This window comes from Rhipicephalus microplus, chromosome 2 (assembly GCF_043290135.1).
Source record: "Rhipicephalus microplus isolate Deutch F79 chromosome 2, USDA_Rmic, whole genome shotgun sequence".
Lineage (NCBI taxonomy): Eukaryota > Metazoa > Arthropoda > Arachnida > Ixodida > Ixodidae > Rhipicephalus > Rhipicephalus microplus.
In genome coordinates this window covers 289,610,595-289,638,535 of record NC_134701.1, presented here as the reverse complement: position 1 = coordinate 289,638,535, position 27,941 = coordinate 289,610,595, and the positions used below count along the sequence as shown (strand labels likewise).

At 45.9% G+C, this 27,941-nt stretch overlaps 1 protein-coding gene across 1 annotated transcript in view; it reads right to left on the bottom strand.

Moving 5' to 3' along the window:
- Nucleotides 1-27,941, bottom strand: part of LOC119177892 (lysosomal alpha-glucosidase) — a 74,071-nt gene that overhangs the window by 30,515 nt on the left and 15,615 nt on the right. The window contains exons 2-6 of the mRNA XM_075882241.1: nucleotides 14,286-14,359; nucleotides 7,113-7,423; nucleotides 2,798-2,943; nucleotides 1,822-1,987; nucleotides 701-797 (exon numbers count right to left, since the gene is read on the bottom strand). Coding sequence (XP_075738356.1) covers nucleotides 701-797; nucleotides 1,822-1,987; nucleotides 2,798-2,943; nucleotides 7,113-7,423; nucleotides 14,286-14,359 — 794 coding nt within the window. The remainder of the gene's footprint in view (nucleotides 1-700; nucleotides 798-1,821; nucleotides 1,988-2,797; nucleotides 2,944-7,112; nucleotides 7,424-14,285; nucleotides 14,360-27,941) is intronic.

Below are 27,941 nucleotides of genomic sequence, written 5' to 3'. Positions count from 1 at the left end.
GGTTCCACTCTCACCATGAACTGCCACAAGCATCTCTGACCACAATAGTTTGTTTGATCATTGATGATGGACGTTGGTGGTCGGGACGGAGATGTGTGACTAAGCGTCAACGTGGATGCATCCACGTTAAGCGGTGGTATTGCTGTCCAACACCAATAAACACTGCGCAAGCTCTCTCATAACAATGTACAAAAAACATCACTTATGAATGTACAGTAAATATTAAACTACTTTTGTAAGGAGATGTTTTACTTTCGTGTTTTACTGACTCCTGTGACGCAGAGATCAACCATGTATTTTTCTTCAAAATTGTAGGCGTCTATACGTTAATACTCATTAGCAGTGCCCCACAAGTGCCGGAACGATTAACCAATGCAGTTCTGTGGATTTTAGACTAAAGTGCGCCTGTGTTAAGTATTTCATTGCGTCCGTACGCAGACGATGCGTTTTAATTTGACAGTTATAGCAGTTTCATTTTTCTAATGATACTTCTAACAGTTAGAAAAGGTAAGCTGTTCTTGAGGCCACTGAATACCACGGAAAAGGAGTAATTAAAAATTGGTTGGTGGTAATTGCTCAAGCATCAGATATCCGTTCATAGTTGAGTCCGTACTTTGTCTTTATGCAAAGATAACATTGTCTTTATACGGGCCTTCGGCAGTGAAAATTACTGTGCAGGAAGGACAGGCTGAAAACGCACCCAGGGCATTGCTGTTGTGCAAAAATACACCGTATCCCTTGCGGTCGTTGTCGACTCCAAGCAAGAAAGGGTGCGTCCCGTAGAGGTTCTGGCCACGCTAGAATGTACAAAAAGTATTAATGTACGTTACAATCATCAACAGCACATAAGATTTCGTCTTCACATGTCCACACTTACTGTGGTTCGTTTAGTGAACATTATTTTATAGTTAACATCACGAAACAGGGGGGGAAGGGTGCAAACATGGACACGGGAGGGGAGAACGAGACAACTGAAACGCTCAACTCTGTTTCTGAGCTCTATTGGCAGCAAAGCTAGAGGCATTACGGGGTCTAATTGGACCCTTAATTAACCTTAATTGCTTGGTAAGTGTAGTCTTTCCTTGCGCAACATTGCCAACAATTCATTACTACGTGCACACCAAATTATTATTTCCTAAGTTTACTTACAGCGAACCTTCTGGCCGTTTTATCTGTTTTCAGGTTGTAAGTGGGCTGTTTAATTATTTGAATTAACCATGCAAGGGGCTAACTAAACTATGTTCAAGCGAAATTTAATCCTCATCAATCTGTCTATCCTATACAACTATTAACTGGAACTGCTACTGACTTTTTCTAAAGGTCATTTCACCCCACTTTTCATTTCAGACCTTTCTTACGATACCATCACCCCGAAAAAGGTATGGCAATGACTAAGGAAAAGGCCGCATAACATTACGTTGCCAGCAGCAAGCGCCGGGAAACTCGTAGTGAAAATTATGTTAATACAAGCATATATGTAGTCGCATCTTAACTGCATCAGTAAGTACCCTTGCTGAGTCTTTTCTGGGTGGTATTACGCAGCAAAATTACAATGGGCTCATGTGTGCATGCTCAACGCATCAAATAAAGCTATACGAGATAAAAGACTGCAATTTATTGAGTGAAACAAATCCCTCCGTGCTTCTCCTTCTATAAGTTTATGGTTCCATGCACTTGCCTGTTGGCTATACTATTACAACTAACGCGCAGATAATTATTGCGCCATCAGCAAGATGCGAATCCTCTCTACTATTTCACGAACGTCGCGTAGGGAGTTTCTGCCTGGCTCTCATAAAGATTGCGGCTCGTGTGAATGCATACCACAGGAGGTCTGTCCCGATTAAAGAAGAAATGGCTGGTCCAGTTGACACTTCGGCGCAGCGTGGTCCACTGTTCTCCCAGGCCGTAGACATAGTCCGAAGGCAGCAGTGTGGAAAGCTGAAGAAACTGGTCGGTGAACACAAGGCGTGACAGATTTGTGTGGAAACTGGGAAAGATGGATGAAATATGTCTTAAATTAGTGTATGGCCCAGCATACGCCCGGTAAACACACACACGCGCACACTAGTTAACAATAAATGCCTTAAAGCAACGTCTTCATGAAGTGTACGGGTTCTTTCTGAAGTGTACGGGTTCTTTTTGTGTACGTTTTTTGAAGTGTACGGGTTCTTCTCTCGGTAGTTAGCATTCATTGGCTTTAACTATGCGCTAAGAAACGACTAATAGCCAAATCTGGTAAATTTATCAAACATCTGTAAGGCCAAAAAGTGACAAATTTAGTAAGTATGCTGACACATATTATCATAAGCATAACGCTAACTTCCTTTTTTGTGTTTTCCTAACTCCTCCTAAACTTTGGTAACGGTTTTTCGAACGTATAGTTCTGGCAAAACTGTGTTGTGCATCCAATGAATCTGATGTCTAATCCAAATATAACGTTCTCTTTCTGAAGACCATGGCTGAGCTCAAATGTTTCGATACTGGTAACAACCTATCTGCCATGCTCGCCATTCGTGTTCTCCAATGTTTGTTCCTCATTTAAACAAACGCGAAAATTGACCGTTGGAGGTGTCGGCGGTGTCAGCGCGAGTGATGCTAAATATATTCACGGGATGACGTCAGCATGATCTCACAAATCGCATTTTGTGGCGTCATCATGACATCACATTATGACGTCATCACACGACATCGCTATGTGCCCGCCTGTCACCATGTATTTCTTTATCACAAGGTTTTTAAATAAACCACCTTTGTTTTGAACACTTCTGCGTCAAAGTATAAGCACGACAAAACTTACATAATCGTTGATTGGCGATCGAGACGGTAGACGCTCAGTTGACCGTCCTTCGAGATGCTCACGTTGTATAGTCGGCTGCCTTTGTGTGTCCGCGTGGAAATTTTCGGCACAGGAGGTGTGAAGCGCGTCTGAGTGGCATCCGTGATCTAGAAAAAAAAATCACGTTGCAATGTTAAACTAGCCTACTTTTTCGATGGTTAGTTGGAAGGAAAATCCAGAGGACCCATCTGCGCTCTATCCGTCCTAAACTGGTGTGTACTAAGGAAATTAGCCGAACCCCACTGCTCTCCACCGGTTCTCTAATCATAATAAACGGATCAAATAATTATTTATCTATTAACAAAAATTCGTAGAAAAAGAAGTAAGCTTGTAAATAAATTAATAAATGCAATGAATAAATGCTTGTGTAGCATAGCTTCACTTGTAATACAGCGGATGACATAAAAATTTTCGAGCAGAGCTGTTATGGTCAAGGTTTGCCGTGCGCCGTACATAGTTAATTATCATTATCATGAAACGTGTCGCACTCAATTATTTCGTAATTATGCTGTACAGATTGTTACCAAGACAAGCTTGTGCGCACTTTTGATACGTTTCTTTCTTTTTGTTTTTTGCTTTAACGTTGACGTGTTTTTCAGGTATAACTTTTCAATCACGAGTCAGCGCTTCTGCACTCTTCCGTCTTCATCGGTCTCAAGCTGTACCCGAACATACTGCCTTAGCGACTAGCCCTACTTTAATACCATTGTGAAAAGCTTGCCCACCAGTTCTGCTGTCACATAGCCCTGCACCTTTTAGTGCAAGCTGTGATAGTTTTTCTTTGCCAAAACGCATTGGGCGACGCCAAGCCAGTAGAGGCATAACCTTTATTTCACACAATCATTTGCCTTCCGAAACGGAGTGCATGATGAGGCTGTCCACAACCACTGTAGCATCGAGGAAAGTATTCAACATGTTCTGCGCCGCTGTCCATACTGCAGGCGCACATCTTGTCGTTAGCGGATGTGTTATTCATAGGCGTGCGCATGTTCCCTCTTCAAGGAGGGGGTGAGAAAGATTCGTTGTGGTGCCGCCTAGTCACCTATGAGTTACTCCTTTTGAGTCATCACCTAAGAGGTGGCCGCCCCTTTGCGCGGAGTGGTTGTTGGCCGCATGTTTTTGAGACTTTTTAGCAATTTTAAGAAAAATATTGCCATTACTACTTGGTTGTTTTCGTGTTTTATCATATTCTAGACCTTTTCAATCATTTCATACCTGCTTTGAACATTGCTGACCTAGGGCGCTATGCAGAATCGCCCAAGCTTGGTGAAACACGAGATCTTTCCGAGATCTGGCGACACGTCCCTTTTGAATGAGCCAAAAGTGCAAAAAAAAAAAGTCAAATCCACTCTAAGTGTGCTGAGTTTCATTGGTTGCGATGGAACACGGCATTGCGTCACGGATGGTCGACAAAGTTGGGCGGTATTTTTAAACCAGATGCATCTTTCATTAGTTCGTCGTTTCACTGAGGGCAGAAATGCATCCATGCAATAAAAGTGTCAGAAGCTTTTCCTGGTGATATTTTAATCGCGAGCTGTTTAATTTGATTTTGAAGCTTTTAATGCCTGCACTAAGTCTGCTTTAGAATATTCAGCAGGGTGGCCTCTGAGATTCCTTCTTGCCGAGCGCCTCACAACATCACGATGGTAGCTAAATCTGAGGCCACGTGTTGATCATCATGGTCAGCCTGTACGTTCTAGCGCGCTGCAAGCCCGTTCATGCCCTTTTTTGTCGTCTTCATCATTCGCTAGCAAATAACCACGTGCGGCTGGTTAATCAGCTGGGTGGTACACTTGGCTACTTAGGCCAGGACATATTATGACCGAGATAGTTAAGCCAAGTCACGGTATAAGACCAAGGTGATTACGCCACATCCTAATAAGATCATAGCAATGAAGCCGTGTGAAGCTATAACAGTGCTAAATAAAGCATGCTAGTTGAAGCACTAACTAAATCATGCTAGTTAACGCAACAAAAATCATGAGCACGCTAAGTGAAACTGTCTTAATTAGGCCCTACCATTATGGTTACTATTATGGTCGTGCTAATAATAACTACGTTAAATAGCTCTATACTAATATATATGAACCTGATATAATTATTGCTGTTCTAATTGAAACCTTACCTATCGAGACGTAACTGATCAGCGTCATATTCATTAGCCTCTAGGCAATGAGTATATTTAAACCTAATATAGAGCTGACGCATCCTTCGCTTCAAAACACACCAAGCAGATTAGTAGACGATTAAATTGAAAAGATGGGAGAAATAGCTTACCAGAAGCACCTCTATGGCAATGCAAGATGACCAAATTATTGTATATTCAAAGAAGTTTATGCTTAGCGCCCACCGCATGAAACACTTGTCCCGCCACGGTAGTCTATAGTGACTAAGGCACTCGGCTGCTGACCCGCTGGTCGCGGGATCGAATCCCGGCTGCAACGGCTGCATTTTTGATAAAGGCGAAAATGCTGCAGGCTGGTGTGCTCAGATTTGGGTTAATTTGAAGTACCACAGATGCTCTAAATTCCCGGAGCCCTCCACTACGGCGTCTCTCATAATCATATGGTGGTTTCGAGACGTTACATCCCCCATATCAATCGATGAATAGCATCAAATGCTTGACAGTCACACAGGCACCATGACAGTCATGAGTAAAACAAGGGTCTCCTCAGAATCAACGAGTTTGTATCAGAGTTCATGTGTCAATCAGTTTGATTGACAGAGGCCTGTGGCAACGATCGGGCCCATGCACCACTTCTGCTCTTGCCGAGGAGCAGTGCTCACACCGCAACGCCAGCAAGTGGTGCGATTCATCTATCAGCTTTATCGTGCAGACTACGCACACAGGCATGCCTAAGTACAATTTACATCATCACGTGGTTGATACGTTCGTAGTAGGGGAAAATCGACGCGGCTGTGAGTGAATACGTATTGAGTGTGGCTACTTCATTCGTAGTTCGTAGTTGCCACACTCCATACGTATCCACTCACAGCCGAGTTGTCGCCAAAATGCGAGCACCCCTGGTGTCATCCTGTCCTGATATTTATTTGCAATATTTGATAGAAGCGAAACGAGCAACAAGAAAGTGCTGCGTGCGCACCCTTGCTGCTTTCGAATTCGCAAATATCCATGCTGGAGGTAAAAAAAAAAAAAAACTTGCCCAAAGGAGGAAAAACTCCCGCGAGCCCGACTGTATAGGGGGCACGCGTTGAATTGCCAAAAATATAGCGCGACAATCAAGCTGACGGCCTGGCACTGACAAAATGTTGACTGAGTGAAGCTGTTGACGTTACTCAAGTGATGTTTTTTTGGAATAGAATTAAAAAAAAACATTTATTACTGGGGAACGAAAGGAAATAAGGGCTAGAAGCTGGTGGGTGGGGCCCCTAGACCAGGGCTCTACTGGCCTCAGCAGCCCGCCTTTGGTGACCACCCCAAATACCCAACAAGCGTTTCAGACGCCACGCGTGTTCTTGTAGCCATTATTATCAGTGCTGCTATCACGCGCTCCGCACTGTCTTGATGCCATGGCCACTGTAGAGCAAGCTCCATGCGAGCTCAGATCAATCTCGTCTGCCCGAGGAGCATCCTGCATAGCACTCCTAGTTTTAGGCGCGTATTGGGTACTCGATGTTGCGTCGCATATATATCTACGATTGGGTGACAAGCTGGGTCTCTAAAGTGCATAAAAATGGAGGAGACTGTAATCCTTCATCTAGGTGTTTCACAGTCTCACTAACATGTCGGTGTTCGTTTTTAAGAATCAAGAACATGCGTATAATCACGGGGCTCTGTATGAAAATCAATTTAAAAAATAAGTGCGCCATTTAGAGTTTTTCTGCAAAACTGCGTGAATGCGGGGGACAAATGAGGAAGTATGGAAGATAAAGGCTGCGGAAAACAGTGATCACAAAGAAGAAAACACTTGCTACAATATATTTTTAATATTCTATTTTGCACCAGTGGCTATCAGAGTTTTTTCATGAGTGGGAATTTCTGGTTAAAGAGCATCCTTTCACCAACTCTATACTGACATGAAAATTATTTTCACTTGTAGTTAGCGAACTTAATTTGCAAATTTCGAGATTCCTATTCGCACATGTGTTTGTCTATGATGATGAATACTTCGCACATTATGCTTATCAAACTCTAAATTATGCTGAACCAGAAATTCTTCCCCGTCTTCGAAATACATATTAGGTTCACCATGTAAAACTTCCACAATGAAACCCGGTTGTGACTTTACTATAAGCGTGTCTGAAATGAGCTCACCGTGATCCTCGCTGTGTCGTTCCCGTAGAAGACAATGCTCACTGCTACAGACTGCACATCTTTGTCGATGCCCGATGGAATTTTCCTATGGAGCTTCGCGGAGATGTGATCGGGAAAATAATCCAAGTCATCGAGCACGTATCCTTGATAATCGGCAGGATAGTAGCAGAATGGAATGTTTGGTCCCGAAGCGTCACCCAGTGAGCCCCAGCAGCAACCTCTTGCCTCGCACCCCTGCTGCGTTGAGCCTGGCTCCGGATAGCAGTCGAAACGGTCTGCTACGCTGGCCAGATCACATTTTCTGTCGTAGCCTAGTGGGAGTACAACAGTGACTTAGCCCATCTCGTTCAGCTAGCAATTGAAGGCTCCACGACATCAAGTATCATATCGTCATCTCTGCAAGATGATAAAATTTCAGCGCATTTTGTCCAGCACTTGCTTTATAATTCAATATTTTTGTAAACATGCAATGTGAAGTCGGGCAACACTGGCGCACTCGCGAGCCGTGACGTAACAAGCTGCTTGCTTTGCGAGCGTCTGAATTCTGGCGAACTATTTTAGGGGCGAAGCTCCTCTTAGTCTAACCTTGTCCTGCGTCAGGCGTAACCGGCAGCGTCTCCCGAACAGTTCAAAATTCCGCCATATCCACGAAGTGAATGATGATGAGTGGGCGAAGCTCCGGAGGTAAACCTGGTGAACCATGAATCCTCTGTACATTTTGCCCACTCGATTTTATTACATCGCCCCCCCTAGCGTACGTCGCCGCACTAAATCGAACGATTGCCTTCAACCAATGACACGCGCCATATGTGACATCATTCCTATTTTATAAGATCTCGCGTCTTTCATCAACTACAAGTACCGCTTTCTAGTTTATAACATCTTGCATCTTTTCATCATCAGCTACAAGTACCACCATCTAGTAAACACTACAAGAACTAAACGAGAGGTGGCTACATACAGGAGACGGTACCGCCATCTAGTGAACACTGCAAGAACTAAACTAGAGGTGGCTACATACAGGGGACCGTACCGCCATCTAGTGAACCCTGCAAGAACTAAACTAGAGGTGGCTACATACAGGCTACAGGGGACGCACAGCCCACGCCCTAAGGAGCTTCGCCCCTAATAAACGGCGCTGTCTCATAACCATTTCTACTCTCATTTCATAGATGGCAATATTTCAATAGAAGTGCGTGAAATAGGATGGATGGACGCACGGACGGACGGATGCAAGCATGGATGCAAGCGCGGACGGAAGCATGGACGGATGCTCGGAGGGATGCATGGATGGAAGCACGGACAAAAAGCACGGAGGGACGGAAGCATGGACGGATACGCGAAGGGACGCAGAAAAAGACGGACGGCAGAATATGCTGTGAATTCTTTGTTTCTGGTCAGCTACGCGTGTAATATATATATATAGGGCTATATAGGCTTTCGTCAGCTTGGCATAGAAGTTTAGTTATTTACAGCAGTTAAATCTTTGGTTGAAGACCACGGCTCCGCTTTATCTGCATGCTCTGTAGACAGGGGTATTTTTGGCGGGGTGTTTATGTGTAGAACGGCGTACCTTGGCAGCTGCTGGTTGGTGTGGAGGCTCGTAAATGCTTTAGTGTCTCCCGAAACAATTTATACGGGAAAATTTACGGTGGTGTCAAAACCCTCTCAACTCCCGCTTAGTTACGGCCCTGCAGCACATGACGTCACAAAATGGTGGTCACTGGGGGTAGGCGGGGTTCATAGCCAGCAATTTTTAGGGAACATTTAGCACATAAATGTAATTTTAGAGCTTGTTTTTCACTCATGTAGAGGTACGATAGACTGCCTACAACCATTTCTCGATGAAAACCATATTGTTGAGCATCTGTGACATGGTCATTTTAATGTATGGCCCACGCTTTTAAGATATTTTCAGCTTTATCTCAATTAAACAATAAAGACTGTTGAAATTATATTATACTTCTAGATTGCACTTCCAGAGTTGTGTATATTAACTTCAATAGAAAGATCGACAGCAAAGCACCCGTCTTCGAATTTCGCAAAAGAAAGAATAGGACATCATAACCGTGATATTACGCATGGCACCACATTTCTTTTTAGTTAGTTCATTTTACATATTATTTATTATCTTTGGTCTGAGCTTTTTTTACTTTAAAGCAAGAAAGACATCTTTCTCTCATAAGCAATGCATAATTGGTTATAGTTTCACCAACAACATTTTGCGGAAGTGTTACAAAAATATTAAGCTACGTCATGCTTCTTTCGTCTTTGGATTTAATTCTGAAGTAACACAATGAAGTCAACGATAAAATGGCATGAAATGTACATGAGTAAAAAATAAAACAAAATCTGCTAACCTAGTTACTTATTAGCATGCACGCTTGCCTGCTGGTAATATCTGATGTAAGATATTGCTGCTGGTTTTACAAACGTATAGCCTTACTGTTTCACGCACCTTTCAACTCCGCCTTGTAAGCTGTAGAAATCCTAGTCTAATGTGGAAAAAACAATGTGCCTCATTTTATTTCTATCTGAGGAGTGATCCGGATAGAGACTGCATTTTCATATCAGAGGAGTGATCTCGATATAGACTGCATTTTCAAAAAAACTACACTTGACAGATACACGTTGTAGTCGCGTATTTATACGCAGTATTTTTTTTTTCTCCGCTTTTCTCCGCCACGAACAAAAAGGTTGCATTTGTGTTTTCTTTGTGTAAAATACACTTATAAAGTCACAAGAGTCATCTGGCTTGGTCTCCACAGCAAAAATAATCGGTAGGTTAGCGTAGCGATCGAGCTTGTAGCTTAGTTGTAGTATGGTTTCAGGAATATGTTTTTCATGGCTATGGCTTCAGGATTTTATTTATAGAATCAGAAACATTAGTTTGCTTTTATTAAATTTTGAAGGAAGGAGAGCATGGAGGAGAGATTTCTTATGGCGTATTCGTTTGGGAGTTTACGAGCGCTCTGGAGCGTCCTGAAAAGTGGCCGCGGGTTCGACTGGCAGTATTCGAGCTGTCAGACCACTTTTGGTTGGTTATCATGGCTCGCTCCCAACCACCCTGACTCTGAAATGAGAGCGTGGTGCAATGTGGCTGAAATCAAGGCTCACGTGACACAGTGAGTTAGTGAGTTAGTGAGTGAGTGAGTGAGTGAGTGAGTGAGTGAGTGAGTGAGTGAGCGAGCATTTATTAAGTCTGGCAAAACGTGACTAAACGCGCACCTGCAGCTAATCCACGACGGGACCACCAGGTCAAGCCTGCCGGCTCGATCACGGGCACGCTGGACTTCCAGGATTTGGTCTCCAATGATGGGCCGTCGCAGGACCGTGTTCCACCATTTCTTGCTCAACGTCGGGCCCAGCGACTCGCACTCCCAGAGCACGTGAGGCAAAGTAGCAAGCTCGCCACAGGCCGCGCAAGAACTATTCGTGTAAATTTCTCGATGGATGTTATTAGGGAACACAGGATTTGGGTAGGGGTTGGTTTGCAGCAGTGAGAGCCTTGCGTTGCCGACAGGTGACAGCGGGCGTGCATAATTCGGAAGGAGACCTCGCCGGGCGTGTGTTGTAAGTGGCGCTTTTGAGCGTGTGTGTGGTGAGTTCACATCTGCATGAACTCATGGCATATAAGTGCGTCGTGTCAAAAAGGAGGCGGAGTCAATGCTGTTGTTACAGGAGCTTTCAGACGAATACCTTGAAGCTGGCAGCTCGAACGAGGATGATCGCCAGATTTATTACCAGGCTGCAGCTGCTGCATTTTCTATGAAGGCGAAAACGCTGTAGGCCCGTGTGCCCAGATTCGGGTGCACGTTAAAGAACCCCTGGTGGTCGAAGTTTCTGGAGCCCTCCACTGTGGCGTCTTTCATAATCATAGGGTGGTTTTGGGTAAATAAACTCTGCATATCAATTATCAGGTTTATGAGCTGAGGTCACAAGGCTGTCAACGTGTACAGACATGTCAACTGTCAATTCCAGGCGGCGCGCACACAAAGACTCCCTACCTGCTACGATATCGCCACTGCATTCGCTGGGTACGCTGTCCACGCTGCCTCCCGCGCTCTGATTGCGAGCTGCCTTAGTGGCATCTGGTGACTCCGAGCTAGAGGACCGGAGTGGCCAACTGAACACACTATTAATACGCAGTGTTGTTCTGCTGATTTCGAGTCATGTTCAGGTTACAGTCAAATTTCCGTTAAAGTGCCAGGAAAGCGTTACTCGATCAACAGTAATGCTTTAGACACGGGACACTGACACAAAAATTTTTTTGTTATCATTTTCGCATCAAGGTATAAGCAACGCTTACAACAGCTGCAGAAAATGTACTGGTAAGCATGTGTGAAATCCGAAAAAAAGTTATAACATGTTTTTAAAAGCTAGTTTCAGTTCCTACTGTACTCTGACGGCACGAGGCGGTGTGAGTGCCTGTCGCATGCCGACGCGAGGAATCGTGACGTTTCTACGGTTGCTACGCTGTGTGGCTTCACTGGTGACGTGCTAGCGTCCATCTAGAATGATTTGGTAATGCGCACGCGAACATCTTTCAAGTTTTGCTACCTAACGTCATCACAACAAGCTGGGCTGCTGCATAAAGTCACAAAACATTGACGCCTTAGCCATACGTCACGGTAGTCTCGATGCCATAGGTGCGTCGTGCACATATTGAGTCTAGCATAATTATTTTTGAAAAATTACGGCAGTTTCACACTAGAGGTGCCAAGAGGGAAAGAAGCTGGTTGGTTGGTTGTTCCTTAGAGTTCTGGCGCAACGCCACAAAACTGACCTTATTTTAGATGGATGGATGCCAAACTTCATTGCAAGCTCCCTAGTTGCACGACTCAACGCGAAGCGCTACGCCACCGTCAGTGTCCGTAACGACTATCGCGTGAAATAAGTAAAAAAAAAACTAACTAGAAAGCCCTAAGGGGATTCGAATTCGGGTCCGCTGTGCGCCAGCCCAGAGAGCCCCACCCGCCGAAACCAAACTGCAAACTGGTCTTAGGCAGGCTTGATGTCGGGAAACGAATCACGATAATATGAGTAATAAAGCGTTTTCGTGCTCGACAGATAACCCGAATGTCGTGGGATCAAATCCCGACTGCGGCGGCTGCATTTTCGATGGAGGCGAAAACATTCGAGATCCGTGTACTTAGATTCAGGTGCAAGTTTAAGAACCCTAGGTGGTGTAAATTTCCGGAGCCCTTCACTACAGCGTCTCTCATTGTGGTATCGTGGTTTAGGGACGCTCAGCCCCAGATATCATTAAAAATTGAAGGACCCTTAAGCTTCGCCTTTAAGAGTTGAACGCGATAGTGAAATCCGGCCCCTAATGCACCCTTCAAACGCTAAGTGCATACTTATTAATATGTTTTGTTACGCACGCACTCAATATGTTACATACGCACGCACTCACACAAACACACACACACACACACAGTAGATTGGACCAGCGCGTGCTATTATCGCAAAATGGGCCCGTTTTCGTCGTGACACTTGTCGAACAAAATGCGTTGAAGGGGCCCTGAAACACTTTTTCAAGTAACCATGGAATGAATTCGCTATAAGAGCTTATTTCCGCACGAGTTCAATGCCACAAAAAATTTTAAGAATCCGCCCAGCGCGAGTGGAGTTACAAAGGTTTGTCGCATGCAGCAATAGCATTATCTCTTCCCTCATCCCGACAAAAACGCTGGAAGCTAAGCAGGGAGGGGTGGCAGGGCAAAGAAACTACCACGCCTCGTGTCCTTGAGCACTTTTTTTCCTCGAATGCGCGGCTTTCTCAGTGTGATCGCGCGCGCACGCGTGGACAAGTGGCGGCCTCCCACGGCTATCTTGGTAACTTGATTTTTCAGTCACAAACTCACAGACGCACAGACCATTTCTCGCTCACAACCAACGGGGCCTACGCCGGCAGCGGGTTTTCTGTGACATGAGCTCTCTAACACTATTACGTTAGTATTTAGACGAATAACCAGGCGTCACACAATATGATTTCATTGATGAGTAGTTCTTCAAATGCCCCAACCCATTACCTTCAGGCATAATTCTTCATCGTCGTCAGCCACATCATCAAACAATTGTGCGAAATTTAGGTGTACAGCCAGCCACGCTTCTTCAAATAATGACAAAGGATGGCACAGTGAAAGCCTCCCTACTACGCAAAAATTATGATGATTTATGGTATAATGGGTACCAGCAAGTGTGCTTGTAGCGGTTACCCAAAGAATGTTTAATGAAAATAAAGAGGCACTGAAAAGCCGCTCTTCCAGTTTTCGCTGAGGCTGTGCTGCGCGTTCCGCGCCGGCCTGGTGTTTTTTTTTTTTTCCTTCTGCTGCCGAGTATAAGTGATCATTATCAAGGCACTCCAAGCACGAAAAAAAAGACTTATTGGCTTGAGCGCACACTCAACATGCTACGCCAAGCGACGAAGACAGCGTGGCCTCTTAACGTGTTCCGTACTCAATATCAGCGTTTACCGAGTTTAAGACTTGCTGAGAGTTTGTCGCTTACAGGAGATTTATTTCGGGCAACGAACTCAGCTTCGAAAATTCGTGCCAGTTATGTTTGAACGTCGTGCGCTGGCGCTATGATTTAAATGGACACTAAGAAGAAACAACAAATCAGTTTAGGTTAATGAAGTGTTCTTTGATAAATGTAATGTCGTCAAGTTCACTATCAAATTCTTAGTCATAGAGGAGAAAATCAAGAGCAAAATCCCATTTTTAAATTTCACGCCGTAATTTCTACTCGTGACGTCACAAATTTCAAAACGTGTTTGCCGTATTTTGGTAACATTGGGTGAACGAAATTTGTAAAACTTACAGATTATCAGTATTGATCGCTCAGAGATCAATCTATTTAATTTTTACCGATTAGGAGATACCTAGGCGCTAGTATAGATGTCATGAAAATTTTTGATGTCACGCCAAGGCGCGGGAATTTACAGGTGGCTTCACTACCTGCATCTGCTTTTTTGCGCTTTTTCACGCGTGAGAAACGCCTTTTCGCCGCAAGATCACTGATTTTGGGATATCGAAAGTGTAATTTGCCAATGTTTTTTTTATTGAGTGTCCTCTAAAGGTAGCCTGGTATGCTCACTGCTGGCAGACACTGTACGAGATCAATATCGATGCGATCCAAAACGCTAAGTCTTCACGTAAATGAACTTACCATCGAAGTGTCCTGGCTGGCTGAAGTTACCGAGTGCATTCCATGAAAAATGTTGGGCCTGGGAGCACGCGACGCTGCGGGTGACAAAAACGGAAAACATATAAATTGAATAGAGACATAGCCATTCGTTGGGGCTTCAATTTGTTTGTATTGTAATGATTGCGACAAAGAGACAATGCCCGCACACTGGGTTTGTTTGCTTGCTAGCTTGTTCCTATACGCGTTGGCTCATACCGTCTACCGGGGATTGATAATTAAACCGGTGGTTATTGTAATGAAAAAAAGAGAAATCTCAAATTTTGATGAAGGAGCAATAATTATTCAGTTATTTAGGGAATTTAAAAGTGGACAGCTATAAGATGACCTACGAATAGAGTAAGTAAATAACTAATATTTGAAATGAATAAATGAATGCTAAATACAAAGAACTAGAATTTCATTACTTAAAAAAGAAAATTTCACAAGCAAACCTTCTTGTGTCTCTGCGAAATTCACAAACTGCTATGCAGACGCTCGTGTAGCTGTGGCTCAGAGAAGCCCCAAGGGAAAGAATATTTCCAGAATAAGAAGAAGAAGAACATAAACTTTATTTGTCAAAAAAAAATTATTTATTACTCCAAGGGCAGAGTGAAGTAAACGCAGCTAAGTGGTAAACATAACACCTCAAATCTCAAAATTGCTCAACCTGATTTTTTTTATCGTTTGCTCATTTTATGTTGTTTTTATTTTTACATTAGTCTTATTATAATACCAATTCATTACACATAGTTAAAATTATTATAGATAAACTGCACTACACTTTCTTGGCCAATCCCCCTAAGTGGGTATGAGCCAACCTCCCAGGGAAACAAAACAAAACAAATTATTTGTCGAATCCAGACGATTCGAGTCCGGCGTTTTTTAGTGGGCCTGGGAACCCACCGCGGATGTGGTTCCAAGACCTTGTCTCGAAGCGGCTTCCTCGGCACGCTGGACGGCCCAGAGTTGTGCTGTCAGGTTCGAGCTGAGCAGTGCGGCCTTCCAACGCGAGCGGAGGCTGGCGGTGGAAGAGTGAGATGAATAGGCACTGTTCGAATTGTTTATTAGGCCCTGACACTCCCACAGCATGTGACTAAGGGTGGCAACCTCGCCACATGACGTGCATCTGTTTGTAGTGTATATGTCTGGATACATGGCGTGCATGAGTCTAGGGTTTCTGTATGAATCTGTTTGTAATTGTCTGAAGTGTACCGCTTGCGTTCTGTTTAGCCTTTCGTGAGGAGATGGGTATATGCGTCTTTGTAACTGGTAATGTGTGGTGATGTCGTGAAACCTGGTCATACGATCCTCACATGCCCAGATGTTTGCAGTTCCCCGCGGGGGCTCGTCGTCCTCCGGCGATGCTCGGTGAGTGAGGCCTCGAGCAACGCGGTGAGCCGCTTCGTTGGGGGTGCTCAGTCCGGTATGTGCCGGGATCCATAACAGGTGCCTTCGGTTATCGAAGTCTACCTCTCCTGGATGTATGGGATGTCGTTGGAGTATGTGAAACGCCTCTTGCGAGATGCGTCCGTTGGCAAAATTGCGAATTGCTGTTTGCGAATCACTAATCACGTATGTGGCATTGGTCTGTGTGAGGGCCAGTGCTATAGCCGCTTCCTCTGCCGCTTCAGCGTGTGCCGTGTTCACAGTGAGGCTTGTGATGTACTTGCCACGATGGCCGGTAACTACCGCCACGAAACTCTTTTTAGTGGTATAACGTGCAGCATCAGTGAAAACCGCTTCAGTGTCGTTGGAGTAGCTTTGAGTAATGCGTTGTGCCCTGGCTTTACGCCGTCCCGTATGGTGTTGGGGGTGCATGTTGCGAGGCAATGGGGGTACGTATACTTGCTCGTGTACCGATCTTGGAATTTCGACTTTGATGCCGTACTGCGTATGGTACGTGATGCCAAGTTTTTCGAGTAGGTGTCGGCCTGGGCGGGTCTTGGATAGGCGCTCGAGCTGGGAAACTTGTTGCGCCTCCACGAGTTCCTCGAGGGTGTTATGCAACCCTAGCTCTAGGAGTTTGCTGGTGCTAACTCCGGGTGCCAGTCCCAACGCGAACTTGTACGTCTTGCGTATCAGGGCGTTAAGCTTGTCTTTTTCCGCAACTGTCCATTTGTGAAACGGTGCCGTGTACATTAGTTGTGAAATTTGTACCAACCAAACATAAACTAGTTAATAGGCAGACACCATGGATGACGCGTGAAATCATCCACCTGAAGCGAAAAATAAAGAGATTAAAAAAACAATGCATATCTATCGGCAATCTAAAAGAACTAAGAGATAACCTTGCACGTGCGGTAAGCTCTTCGAAAGATCACTATTTTAAGACGGTGCTACCAAACTTTATTTCAGAAGATCCTAAAAAGTTTTGGAATTATATAAGCGAAAAAAAGAAGCCAGTGTCTCAAATTTCTATTAATGGCTCAATTGTTAATGATCCTGGTGACATCGCATGTCATTTGAATGAGTACTTCCAGAGTGTTTTTAGTAAGTCTGGTGTTTGTCCAGCCAATCACACAACATTTCATCCCTCTGATGTCAGTTTCATCTCTTACCCTGGCGTGGTTTCTATGCTATTGAACTTGAAAACGAAATCTTCATGTGGTCCTGACAACCTTCCTAACATGTTTCTGAAGCGATATGCTGAGTCTATTGCAAAGTTTCTTGTTATAATTTACCGTAATTCTTTACTTCATGCTAAACTACCGGATGACTGGAGGGTAGCCAGAGTCGTTCCCATACACAAGAAAGGTGATCGATCTTTATTAGAAAATTATCGACCGATATCACTTACATCATCCTGTTGTAAACTTCTTGAGCACATTATCGCCAATCAAATTAATGAATTCTTAGATGAACATTCAGTTCTCTCTAATCATCAACATGGGTTTAGAAAAGGCTACTCGACAGTTACACAATTAGTTACCGTTATTCATTCACTCGCTTCATGTTTTGATAAAAATGGTCAAATCGATGCAATATTTCTAGATTTCAGCAAAGCCTTTGATAGGGTTCCGCATGACAAACTGATCTTAAAACTCAGAAAAATCAAACTTCCGGAAATTTTAATTACATGGATTAGGAGTTATTTGACTAATCGATCCCAGTGTGTGGAAGTTAATGGGCGGCGGTCTGGCTATCTTCCGGTTGGTTCCGGGGTTCCTCAAGGGAGTGTATTAGGGCCATTGTTGTTCTTGATATACATTAATGATATCGTTACAGTCATTGATCCTAGCATTGAAATTAGATTGTTTGCAGATGACTGCGTGTTGTTCCATGAAATCACTTCACCTAACGATCAGCACCTCCTTAACACTGCTCTTGCTAACATTTCCGAATGGTGTAACACATGGGACATGAAACTTAATATTGGTAAGACAGTATATCTTCGTTTCTCTCGCAGAAAAGCTCCACTTTCCTTTGAATATAGGCTAGGCTCATTACCATTGCATGAGGAAACGGCATACAAGTACTTAGGTGTAACTCTTACTAATACTTTGTCGTGGAATACACATATAAATAGCATTTGTTCTTCTGCATACCGCAAGTTATATTTTTTAAGACACAAGCTCAAACAGTCTCCTCCAGCTGTTAAATTACTTGCTTATAACACACTAATTAGGCCAAAACTCGAATATGCATGTGTAGTATGGGACCCCTTTACTAAAACCAACATTAATCACCTAGAAAATGTGCAAAGAAAAGCAGTCAGGTTTATTTATTCCAAATTTTCACCGTATGACTCACCCACTGAACTGATGCAGGCTAACAACATTCCATACCTTGCACTGAGACGGAAAGCTGCACGTTTGGAATTTCTTTACCTCCTTTGGAATCATAAACTAGCGATTAACCCCTCACCATATCTTTCATCTTCTACATCAAGACTTACTCGCCACCATCATCCTAATTCTTTGACACCTTATTTTTCGAGAACAGATTTATTCAAATTTTCTTTTTTTCCCCGCACCGTAACAGACTGGAATGATTCATTGTAGCATTTAAGCGCATTGGGATCATTGCTCATTGCTAATTGCATGACTATACTTGTTTGCTCCGTTTTGTTGTTGTTTTATTCTTCCCCCACCCTGCTTGGATCTGTACAAGGTCTGCAGTATTGAATAAAGAAAGAAAGAAAGAAATAACAAAGGCTTGTATGAGTCGTATGACGCTGCCTTCGCGCACGCCCGCATGTTTGTTCGTGATGCGTCGGATGAGTTGCATCGTGCTGGTGGCCTTTGCCATTATCTTGCGCAGTGCTTCACCATTGCCACCGTTCTGTTCAATCATCATCCCCAGTACCCGGATCTTCTTTACCATCGGGATTGGTGAGCCGTTTGATGATGTTAGTTTGATTTCTTGATTTTCTGAAGGTACGTAGTTTTTGGGCGGGCGTCCCTTTTTCACCGGTCTATATAGCAGTAATTCGGATTTTTCGGCCGAGCAGGTGAGTCCCGTGCCTACGAGGTAATGTTCCACGCATTCTATGGCCGCCTGTAAGCGATCCTCGATCTCTCCGTCACTGCCAGTTGTCGTCCAGATCGTAATATATCATCCGCGTATAGCGTGTGATGCAGTCCATCAATTTGATGTAATCGCTCTGGTAACCCCAGAAGGACGAGGTTGAAGAGCATCGGCGAGATCACCGAGCCCTGCGGTGTACCCGAGCTTCCAATGTTGATTTGATTTGATTCTAGCTGTCCCACTCGCATGCGTGCGGTTCTTCCCGTGAGGAAGTCTCGGACGTAGTTGTACACTCGCATTCCGAGGTTCAATCTGTCTATTTGTCGCAATATAGCGTCGTGACGAACGTTATCGAAGGCCTTCTTCAGGTCCAGGCCAAGGATGGCTCGTTGAGCACCTAGGATTTTCCATGATTTGATGTTTTAGTTGCAGAAGAGCATCCTGTGTGGAGAGATGTCTTCTGAACCCAATCATTGTGTGTGGTAATAGGTTGTTGTCTTCGAGGTAATCTGTTAGTCTATTGAGGAACGCATGTTCCATCAGTTTACCTACACATGATGTTAGGGAGATAGGGCGCAGGTTCTGCAGCTGTAATTTCTTGCCGGGTTTCGGTATAAGTATGATCTGCGCTTCTTTCCATGTCTGGGGTAACTTTCCACGCACCCTACACTCGTTAATATAATCTTTGAGTTTCTCTAGCGATCTGTAATCGAGGTTGCGCAGTGCCCTGATCGATATTCGATCTAGGCCTGGGGCTGACTTGGTATTGAGTTTGACGAGGGCCGCCTCGATTTCGGAAATTGAGAATTCCGCATCTAGGATGGCGTTGCCTTCTCCCCTGTAGTCCGGATGTACTTGCGGGGGCGTTTAGGATATGTAATGGAGTTCCGCTTCCTGTAGGAAATCTTGCTCCGTTCCCCCGTAAGCGTGTATAATTTTGCATATGCCTTGCCTCTGTGAGGTCAAGGTGGACGATTGGGCGAGTTGGTGATTCATGTTCGACGTATGTAACTGCGCGGTAGTAAACACGGACAACAAGAAGATACAAGGACAAGCGCAGACTATCAACTGAAGGTTTATTTTTCACAAACCACATATATATGACTGAAACAGAAACAGAAAACACGAAAATCTACAAAAAATGATGACTTAGCACTTAACAATCGACAAAACGTGAACGTTTGACAAAAGCATATTCAAGGACCATGTGCGCCACTTGCCAGATACCGTAGCTCTTTATCTAAAAGAGCTAACGACGGTTTGCTGACGCAGTGTTCTGGTTCCCGTGCCATTTTTTCCGCTTCGACGATCATGCGGGTATGATCGTCTTTGTGCCTGAACATTACGACCGTGCTTTCGAACTGCGCAAGGCAGCCACACCTACTGACGTGCTGAGCTAAAAAACCCTCATTGCCAGTGCGCACATTGCGTGCATGCTCGCGCAGGCGCTCATTTAGGCATCTCCCAGTCTGCCCGATGTAACACGCACCACAAGATAGCGGAATTCTATAAACTACATTCATGTCACATCTGACAAACTGGATTTTATGCCTGACAGTGCAAGCTTGTTTGGGCCTATTGTTTACACATGTCATTTTGGCTAGCTGAGAGAGCTTGTAAGGTGCCGAAAAAACGACCTTTACGCCCATGCGCTGACCGAGCTTTTTTATCTTGTGAGATAGCTGGTGCTTGTAAGGGATTACCGCAACTTTGTCACGTTTGCTTTTGTTTCTGTCATTAGTGCTCTCTCTGCTTCTGGGCTTTTTCTTCTTTTTTATTGTTTCTGCCACAGAAATGAGAAGCGAATCCGGGTAGCCAGCTTCTTTCAGACGCTCAACTTGATTTTGGAAGCTTGTTTCCATCATATGGAAACATGATCTGTCCAGGGCATTAGTGAAGCAGGAGTTCACTATGCCTCTCTTAACCAATTTGCTATGCGCTGATTTAAAAGGCAAAAGCGGTTTCATAGCGCGAGGCTCATACATCCAGCATGCGTGATTCACGCTGAACAAAAGTCTCATGTCTAGGAAGCGAATCGAGTTGTTCACTGGGAGTTCATGGGTCAGTACGAATGGACTCAAGCAGTCACTAAAAACTTCAATGACATCAGATGACAACCCCATTACTCTAGCAGATTCACACTTAAAAACCACCAGGTAGTCGTCGACGAACCTGAAAATCCTCACAACTTCCTGGCAACTCAGCCGCTCTTTCAAGTTCCTGTCGAACTTCGCAAGCAACAAATCACTCAGAATCGGTGCAATCGAAGATCCTATTGACACGCCATTATTTTGATAAACATCACCGTTCCATTCTACATAGGTAGAGGTCAGATAGGTAGCTAGCAGGTCAAGAAAACTGCTAACACTGACACCAGCTGCATTCTGGAACGTTACGTGGCCCATTAGATCAACACATTCTTCTATGCATGAATACAAAGCGTCACGAGGGAGAGAATAATATAAATCTTTGATATCTATGGAAAAAGCACTCAAAGTGTGGTTAGAATACTCTTTGAAGAATTCAGTGACCTCCCTTGAATTCCTGACTAGAAAGGGATCATTAATCTCTAAAAGTTTCAACTTTTTCTGCAAAAACATCCCTAAGGCGTTTTGCCAAGAACCCTTCTCTGTAACGATGACACGAAATGGCACGTCGACTTTGTGTGTCTTTGCCGAAAAAAACATCTCTAGGGCCAACCTCTCACTTTTTTCTATCATTGAAGTTTTTTTCTGTCATTGAAGTTTTTAGTGACTGCTTGAGTCCACTCGTACTGACCCATGAACTCCCAGTGAACAACTCGATTCGCTTCCTAGACATGAGACTTTTGTTCAGCGTGAATCACGCATGCTGGATGTATGAGCCTCGCGCTATGAAACCGCTTTTGCCTTTTAAATCAGCGCATAGCAAATTGGTTAAGAGAGGCATAGTGAACTCCTGCTTCACTAATGCCCTGGACAGATCATGTTTCCATATGATGGAAACAAGCTTCCAAAATCAAGTTGAGCGTCTGAAAGAAGCTGGCTACCCGGATTCGCTTCTCATTTCTGTGGCAGAAACAATAAAAAAGAAGAAAAAGCCCAGAAGCAGAGAGAGCACTAATGACAGAAACAAAAGCAAACGTGACAAAGTTGCGGTAATCCCTTACAAGCACCAGCTATCTCACAAGATAAAAAAGCTCGGTCAGCGCATGGGCGTAAAGGTCGTTTTTTCGGCACCTTACAAGCTCTCTCAGCTAGCCAAAATGACATGTGTAAACAATAGGCCCAAACAAGCTTGCACTGTCAGGCATAAAATCCAGTTTGTCAGATGTGACATGAATGTAGTTTATAGAATTCCGCTATCTTGTGGTGCGTGTTACATCGGGCAGACTGGGAGATGCCTAAATGAGCGCCTGCGCGAGCATGCACGCAATGTGCGCACTGGCAATGAGGGTTTTTTAGCTCAGCACGTCAGTAGGTGTGGCTGCCTTGCGCAGTTCGAAAGCACGGTCGTAATGTTCAGGCACAAAGATGATCATACCCGCATGATCGTCGAAGCGGAAAAAATGGCACGGGAACCAGAACACTGCGTCAGCAAACCGTCGTTAGCTCTTTTAGATAAAGAGCTACGGTATCTGGCAAGTGGCGCACATGGTCCTTGAATATGCTTTTGTCAAACGTTCACGTTTTGTCGATTGTTAAGTGCTAAGTCATCATTTTTTGTAGATTTTCGTGTTTTCTGTTTCTGTTTCAGTCATATATATGTGGTTTGTGAAAAATAAACCTTCAGTTGATAGTCTGCGCTTGTCCTTGTATCTTCTTGTTGTCCGTGTTTACTACCGCGCAGTTACATACGTCGAACTCTGTGAGGTCTTGGTGTTCGCGGGATCTATGAGGTACCGCAGTATCTGCCATGTGCGACTCGTAGTGAGCTGACTTCCATCTGCGCGCATTTCTCTTCCCATTGCTGTTGTTGCAGGTTAAGTGCGTGCTTTTCTATTTCTTTGTTGAGCTGTGCTATTCGTTTTCGCAGTCTCCTATTATGTCGTTGTCGTTTCCAACGGCGATGCAGTTGGGTCTTGGCTTGCCACATGTGCAGTAACCGGGTGTCTATTCTATCAAGCCCAGCTGTTGACAGCATCATTTGCGTCGCCCTCTCGATGTCACGCCGAAGTTGCTCGGTCCATTGCTCAATGTCTTTGATGTCTTCAATCTGTTGCTTGTCTCGACTTTTTCGTAGTAGTTCTCAATTGGTGATCTTCATTTGGCGACCGGCATTGTGTTCCTGTGGGCCGCCTTCTGCTTCTATAGAGATAATGTAATGGTCACTGCCCAAGTCTTGCATGGTGTTTCTCCAAGTCACCTTTCGTGTATTGCACGTAAAGGTAAGGTCAGGCGTGGTGTCAGTGCTGACGCTGTTGCCCTGCCTAGTTGGTGCCGCTGGGTCAGTGACCAGCTCGAGGCCGGTGAGTTGCGCCGTTTCCCACAAATGCCTGCCTTTCGGCTGATCTTGTTTGTAACCCCACGCCATATGCACCACGTTGAAGTCGCCTCCAATGAAGAGTTGTTGCCCCTGGGCGATATCGAGTGCTCGTTTGAAGAGGACGTGAAAGCGGTGTTTGCGGCATCTCGGACTGCTTATAGACGTTGAGTACGAAGATGCTGTCGGGCGTCTTACGTGGTGGAATTAGCTCTACGAGGACGTTTTCAATATCCTTGACATGGGTGCCGTGTTCGATGACCGTGAGCTCTCGCTTGACCAATGTGGTGACGTTTGGATTTTCCTCCTTGCCTGGTATAGACTGGTATCTTGAAAGTTTGGCGGGGCCGTTTGTTTCCTGCAGTATGATGACGTCTGGGCGTTCGGGGATCGTTTTCAGGTATTGTTGTAGGTGCACTCGTTTGTTTTTGTAACTTCTGCAGCTCCACTGCCATATTGTATGTTTTTGTTTCGAAGGGTGTCGTGCCATGGTTATGTGGTACTACAAGTGTGGCGCCGCGTCGCTATGCGACGTCACCAGCGCACTGTTGGCAGCTTCTAATCTGGACAATCTGAGATAAATGCTCTCCAAGCTCTGTTGAATCGTACGCGTGATAGTCGCGGTGATAGTTTCCTCGAAACTGCTCACGCGAGCCTCGAGTGCCTTCACTCGGGTGTCGTCTGTTGCTGCGCGCGTACGCTTGGAACGTACTGACTTTTAAAGGGAGATAGCCGGCCCGCGTTTAGTATCAGGGCCTTCGACCTCACCGTCCTCTACGAGTTCTTCTTGTGTTTCCTGCATTGCCTGTTGATCAGTCTCGTTGTGAGCGGCAGACTGGAGCTTTTGTATGAGTTCGTCCTTTGCGTGAATCTGTGCCTGCATGCATTCAATTTGTTTTTGCATAGTTTGTATCGTCTGTATGAACTGAGCTATCTCCGCCACTATCTTAGTGTGTATTTTGCCGCCAGCCTCCGAGTTTGTTGCGCGTTTTCCTTTGACCGCATCTGCAAAGCTCACCGAATCAGTTGTCTTCGCGTCCCTCGTTGGGGTCCGTCCAGCTGTTCGGCTGCAAGCTCGGCATTGCTGCTGCTTTCGGGGTCCCGGTGTGCGGCTGCGAGATCGGGAGTGGCTTCGACTGGGTGTCCTGGATCTTGAGCGGGGCTTGCTGGTGGAATAGTTGGTGGCAGTGGCCTCTGCCTCCTCGTTGGCCCTGCGTCGTTCCCACTGTCTCTTTGTCACGATGTAGGTTGTTTTGTAGCTTGCACGGCAGTTGCGGTCCGCCGTCATGTGTGCGCCCCCGCACAACTTGCAATGGGAGGAACACTGGTGGTTGGGGCCTGGGTTAGGGGCGTCACAACCACGACACACTTTGTCCTTGGGCTTTGGGCACACGTCCATGCGGTGACCAAGTCTCCCGCAGCAGTGACACATGTCGATTTGCTTGCGATGCAAGGTGCAGCGAAGGAGAGCGCTGCCATAATTGACGTAAGTGGGCACTCGCGATCCTTCAAACGCCACTATGACGGTCGTGGTGTTACTGAGCCGTTTGGCTGCCAAAGCGTAAGGGTTACGTGCGGGAACGATGCTGGTATGAATGGACTTGGCGTCTTCTTCCAACGGGATGCCCTTGAATATTCCCTTCACCGTGTTGTCGGGGGCCGTCTCGTACGCACTAACCTCGTGGTGGCGGTCGCCGATGGTGATGGCTTGAAGCTGTCTGTACTTATCGGCGTGAGAGGCATGTGGTGTGCTCACGACGATGATGTTTTGATGGTTGTTGGAACGCACCGTGTCCTCCCCTGCTTCATGAGCCGGTACGTTGGCCGCGCGGTAAATCGCCGATGCGAGGCGCACGGTTCCAGTGGTGGCCACGTTGAGGCCTCCTCGTGGTCGTATCACGATCTTGAAATCGCTCCGTGGGAGTAGTGGCATTTTGCTCTTTCTAATGACTTGCTGCTTGATGTTACGCGGTTGTCGACGCGAACGCTGTCGGTTGAAGTCCGCTCCCTCGCCGGTGCAGGAGGGGGCTCCGTTCTGGGTGTTGCTCTGCGCGTTTGCACGGTTAACTTTGGTCTTAGATCCGATGGTGCACCAATCCGTGCCCTTCAGAAACTCTTCGGGGGAGATATCCTCCCCGTTCACTTGGACTTCCATCGTTGTTGGGCGAAGAAAGCGCCCGCGTCAGAGGAGACGCTCAGCGCGTCTCGTCGGGTGGCCGGCTTTCGTGAGCATCGGGCCAAAGGGGTGCGGGTTGAAAACCTCTCAAATCCGGCAAAAAGTCTTTTCTCACCTTGAATTTTGGTGTCAGTGGAATCCTGGTCACTTTCCGCACGCGTTGTTGCAAAATTCATGGGCTGAATGACCGAAAATCACTGGCAAATAGTTCGTGGAAGACGGAGCCGACGTGATGCGCGTTCGCTTTCTTCGGCGACCAGCGCGCCCTCCTTCCAGAATTAGAGTAATGTTTAATTTTCTGAACATAATAGCTTATAAATTTTTCTTCCTATACGGCTTGTGAAGCGCCAGCAATGAAGTAGAAAAATGATCGATGTTGACTAGCGCTGGACAGTAAACGCAAAGAGGAGATGGTACCTGACCAGACTTGTATAAATAAAAATTGAGAAGTGGCATCCGGCATCGAAATTTTGTGATGCGCACTTGCAATTTGCGAGAGGGGTACCATTTATTATTCCAAGCAAAATAAAGATGACCAAATTCTTGAACTAGTTATCTAATTTTCATGGAATCTGAAAGAATGTTTACAAAATCAGGAATCACTGAGAAAACGGCTGTCAGGTACAATGGACACAGCAGGACCATCTAGGGATAACCGCTCGAGAGTGTCAGTCATTTCATTTATAGGGGGGGCGCTGCAAGCGCGCGAAGTGATCGGACGTGCAGCGCATCGGCTCCGTCGTTTTTCGGCTGGAACCGTCGGTTTCTAAGCTGAACCTCAACGAAACTGATGCCATTGGACGCCTAACACCACAAGGAGTCTGTGGACACCGATTCTCCACAGGTGGGCCAATTTTCGAGACTTTCACGCCGACCGCGTCCTGCAACGCCGCGGTTGAGCTGGCCCTTTCAAGGGCTAGGCTCGACGCAGCTGGCGTCTCGGATTCCCGGGTATGGCGGCAACTAAGATCACCGGGTATGACCCGGTAACCATGCAATGGACTGAAATCGACGCCACAAAACGAGATGAAGATGAAGATGTTCCACCCACCGAAGATGAGTGTTTGCAAGCCCTGATGCGTCTACGGCAACGCAGGACACAGGCAAATCCGACAACCAAGGGAGACGCCAGCACAGCGTCGCTGACCCAGGCGGGGATTCCCCGCTCAGTGACTCCCGGCGGTGCTCGCGCTGCTTCGCCAAAAGGAAGTAAGAAGACAGCACAGCAGTGGCGCCCGAAACAGACGCCACGCTTACGCTCGGAAGACCTCATCGTGGTCCTGAAACCTCGAGGAACCCTCGATTTGAAGATGGTTTTCAAGCACGGAGAAGTGGGTTCTGCAGTAGCTCGCTACGTTGGTGACCTGGCAGCCGACGACCTCAGCGTCTGGCCCGTCTGGGAACAGAACGTCATTGTCTGTGGCACTCAGACCCCATCCGTGGTGGACAAGCTTATCAAGGAATTCGACCTCAAGGTTGGGGAACAGACATATCCCTTCCGTGGCCATCTCAAACTCAATGGCGACTGTTGCAAAGGGGTCATCCGTGTCCGCGAGGACGAAACCTCTGCTTCACTCAAGCCGAAACTTCGCTGGAGGGAGGGCGACATCGCTTTCATCCGAAAACTTGGCTCCTCAAATATAGCGGTGGTGACTTTCGTGGGCCGAAGACTTCCCCGTTACATTCAGTACAACTATGAATGTGTCCCAGTACACACCTATAAGAAAACAATCCCGGCGTGCTACAGATGTGGTACGGTTGGCCACCGGGTGGACAACTGCCCTCACCCCGAAGACGGGCGCTGCGGATACTGCGGCAAACAAGTTGGGGCCACTACAGACGGCCTAAGAGAACACGAGTGTCAGCCTTCCTGCATAATCTGCGATGGGGCCCACCTCACAGGGTCCGCGGACTGCACTGGAAAGTTCCGTAAGCTGCAACGTCCGGAGGCAACGAACAAGGCAGGACCCGCCACAACACGGCACAAGCGGTCGCCCCGACCTTCGAAGAAGGGGAAGCAAGGCCAGCAACAGCGGCAACCACCGCAACAGAAAGCCGGAAACAAGCACGTGTCTCAAGAAGTCAAGCCAGGAATAGGGAAACAGGCCCCGACACTCCCGGCCGGGGTTTTTCCCTCCACTCAGCAGTGCTCCAAACCAACAGGTGAGTGGCTGGGCAGTGGCCGCCTCACAGTCATCTCCTTCCTCAAACCCTCTCACGCTCGAGATGAGTAATCAGTTGGAGTCCTTAAAGAAGCAAAATGCGCAGCTTGCATCCAAAATTCAGGCACTTGAAAAAGCTAGGGCGGAGAAACCTCTACCGCACATGGATGACGAGTGTGACTCGGCCTCTGTGTGCTCGGGCAATACAGTAACGTCTCACTCGGCCTTGATTGAAAATCTGGAGTCCCGGGTCTCTAATATCGAAGAACAGCTAGTACATTTCCCTGAACAGATGGCCCAGCTCCCGAATATGATTAGTCAAGCTGTGCAGACGGCTATCCAGATGCAGACGCAGCTCATTATAGCCACCGT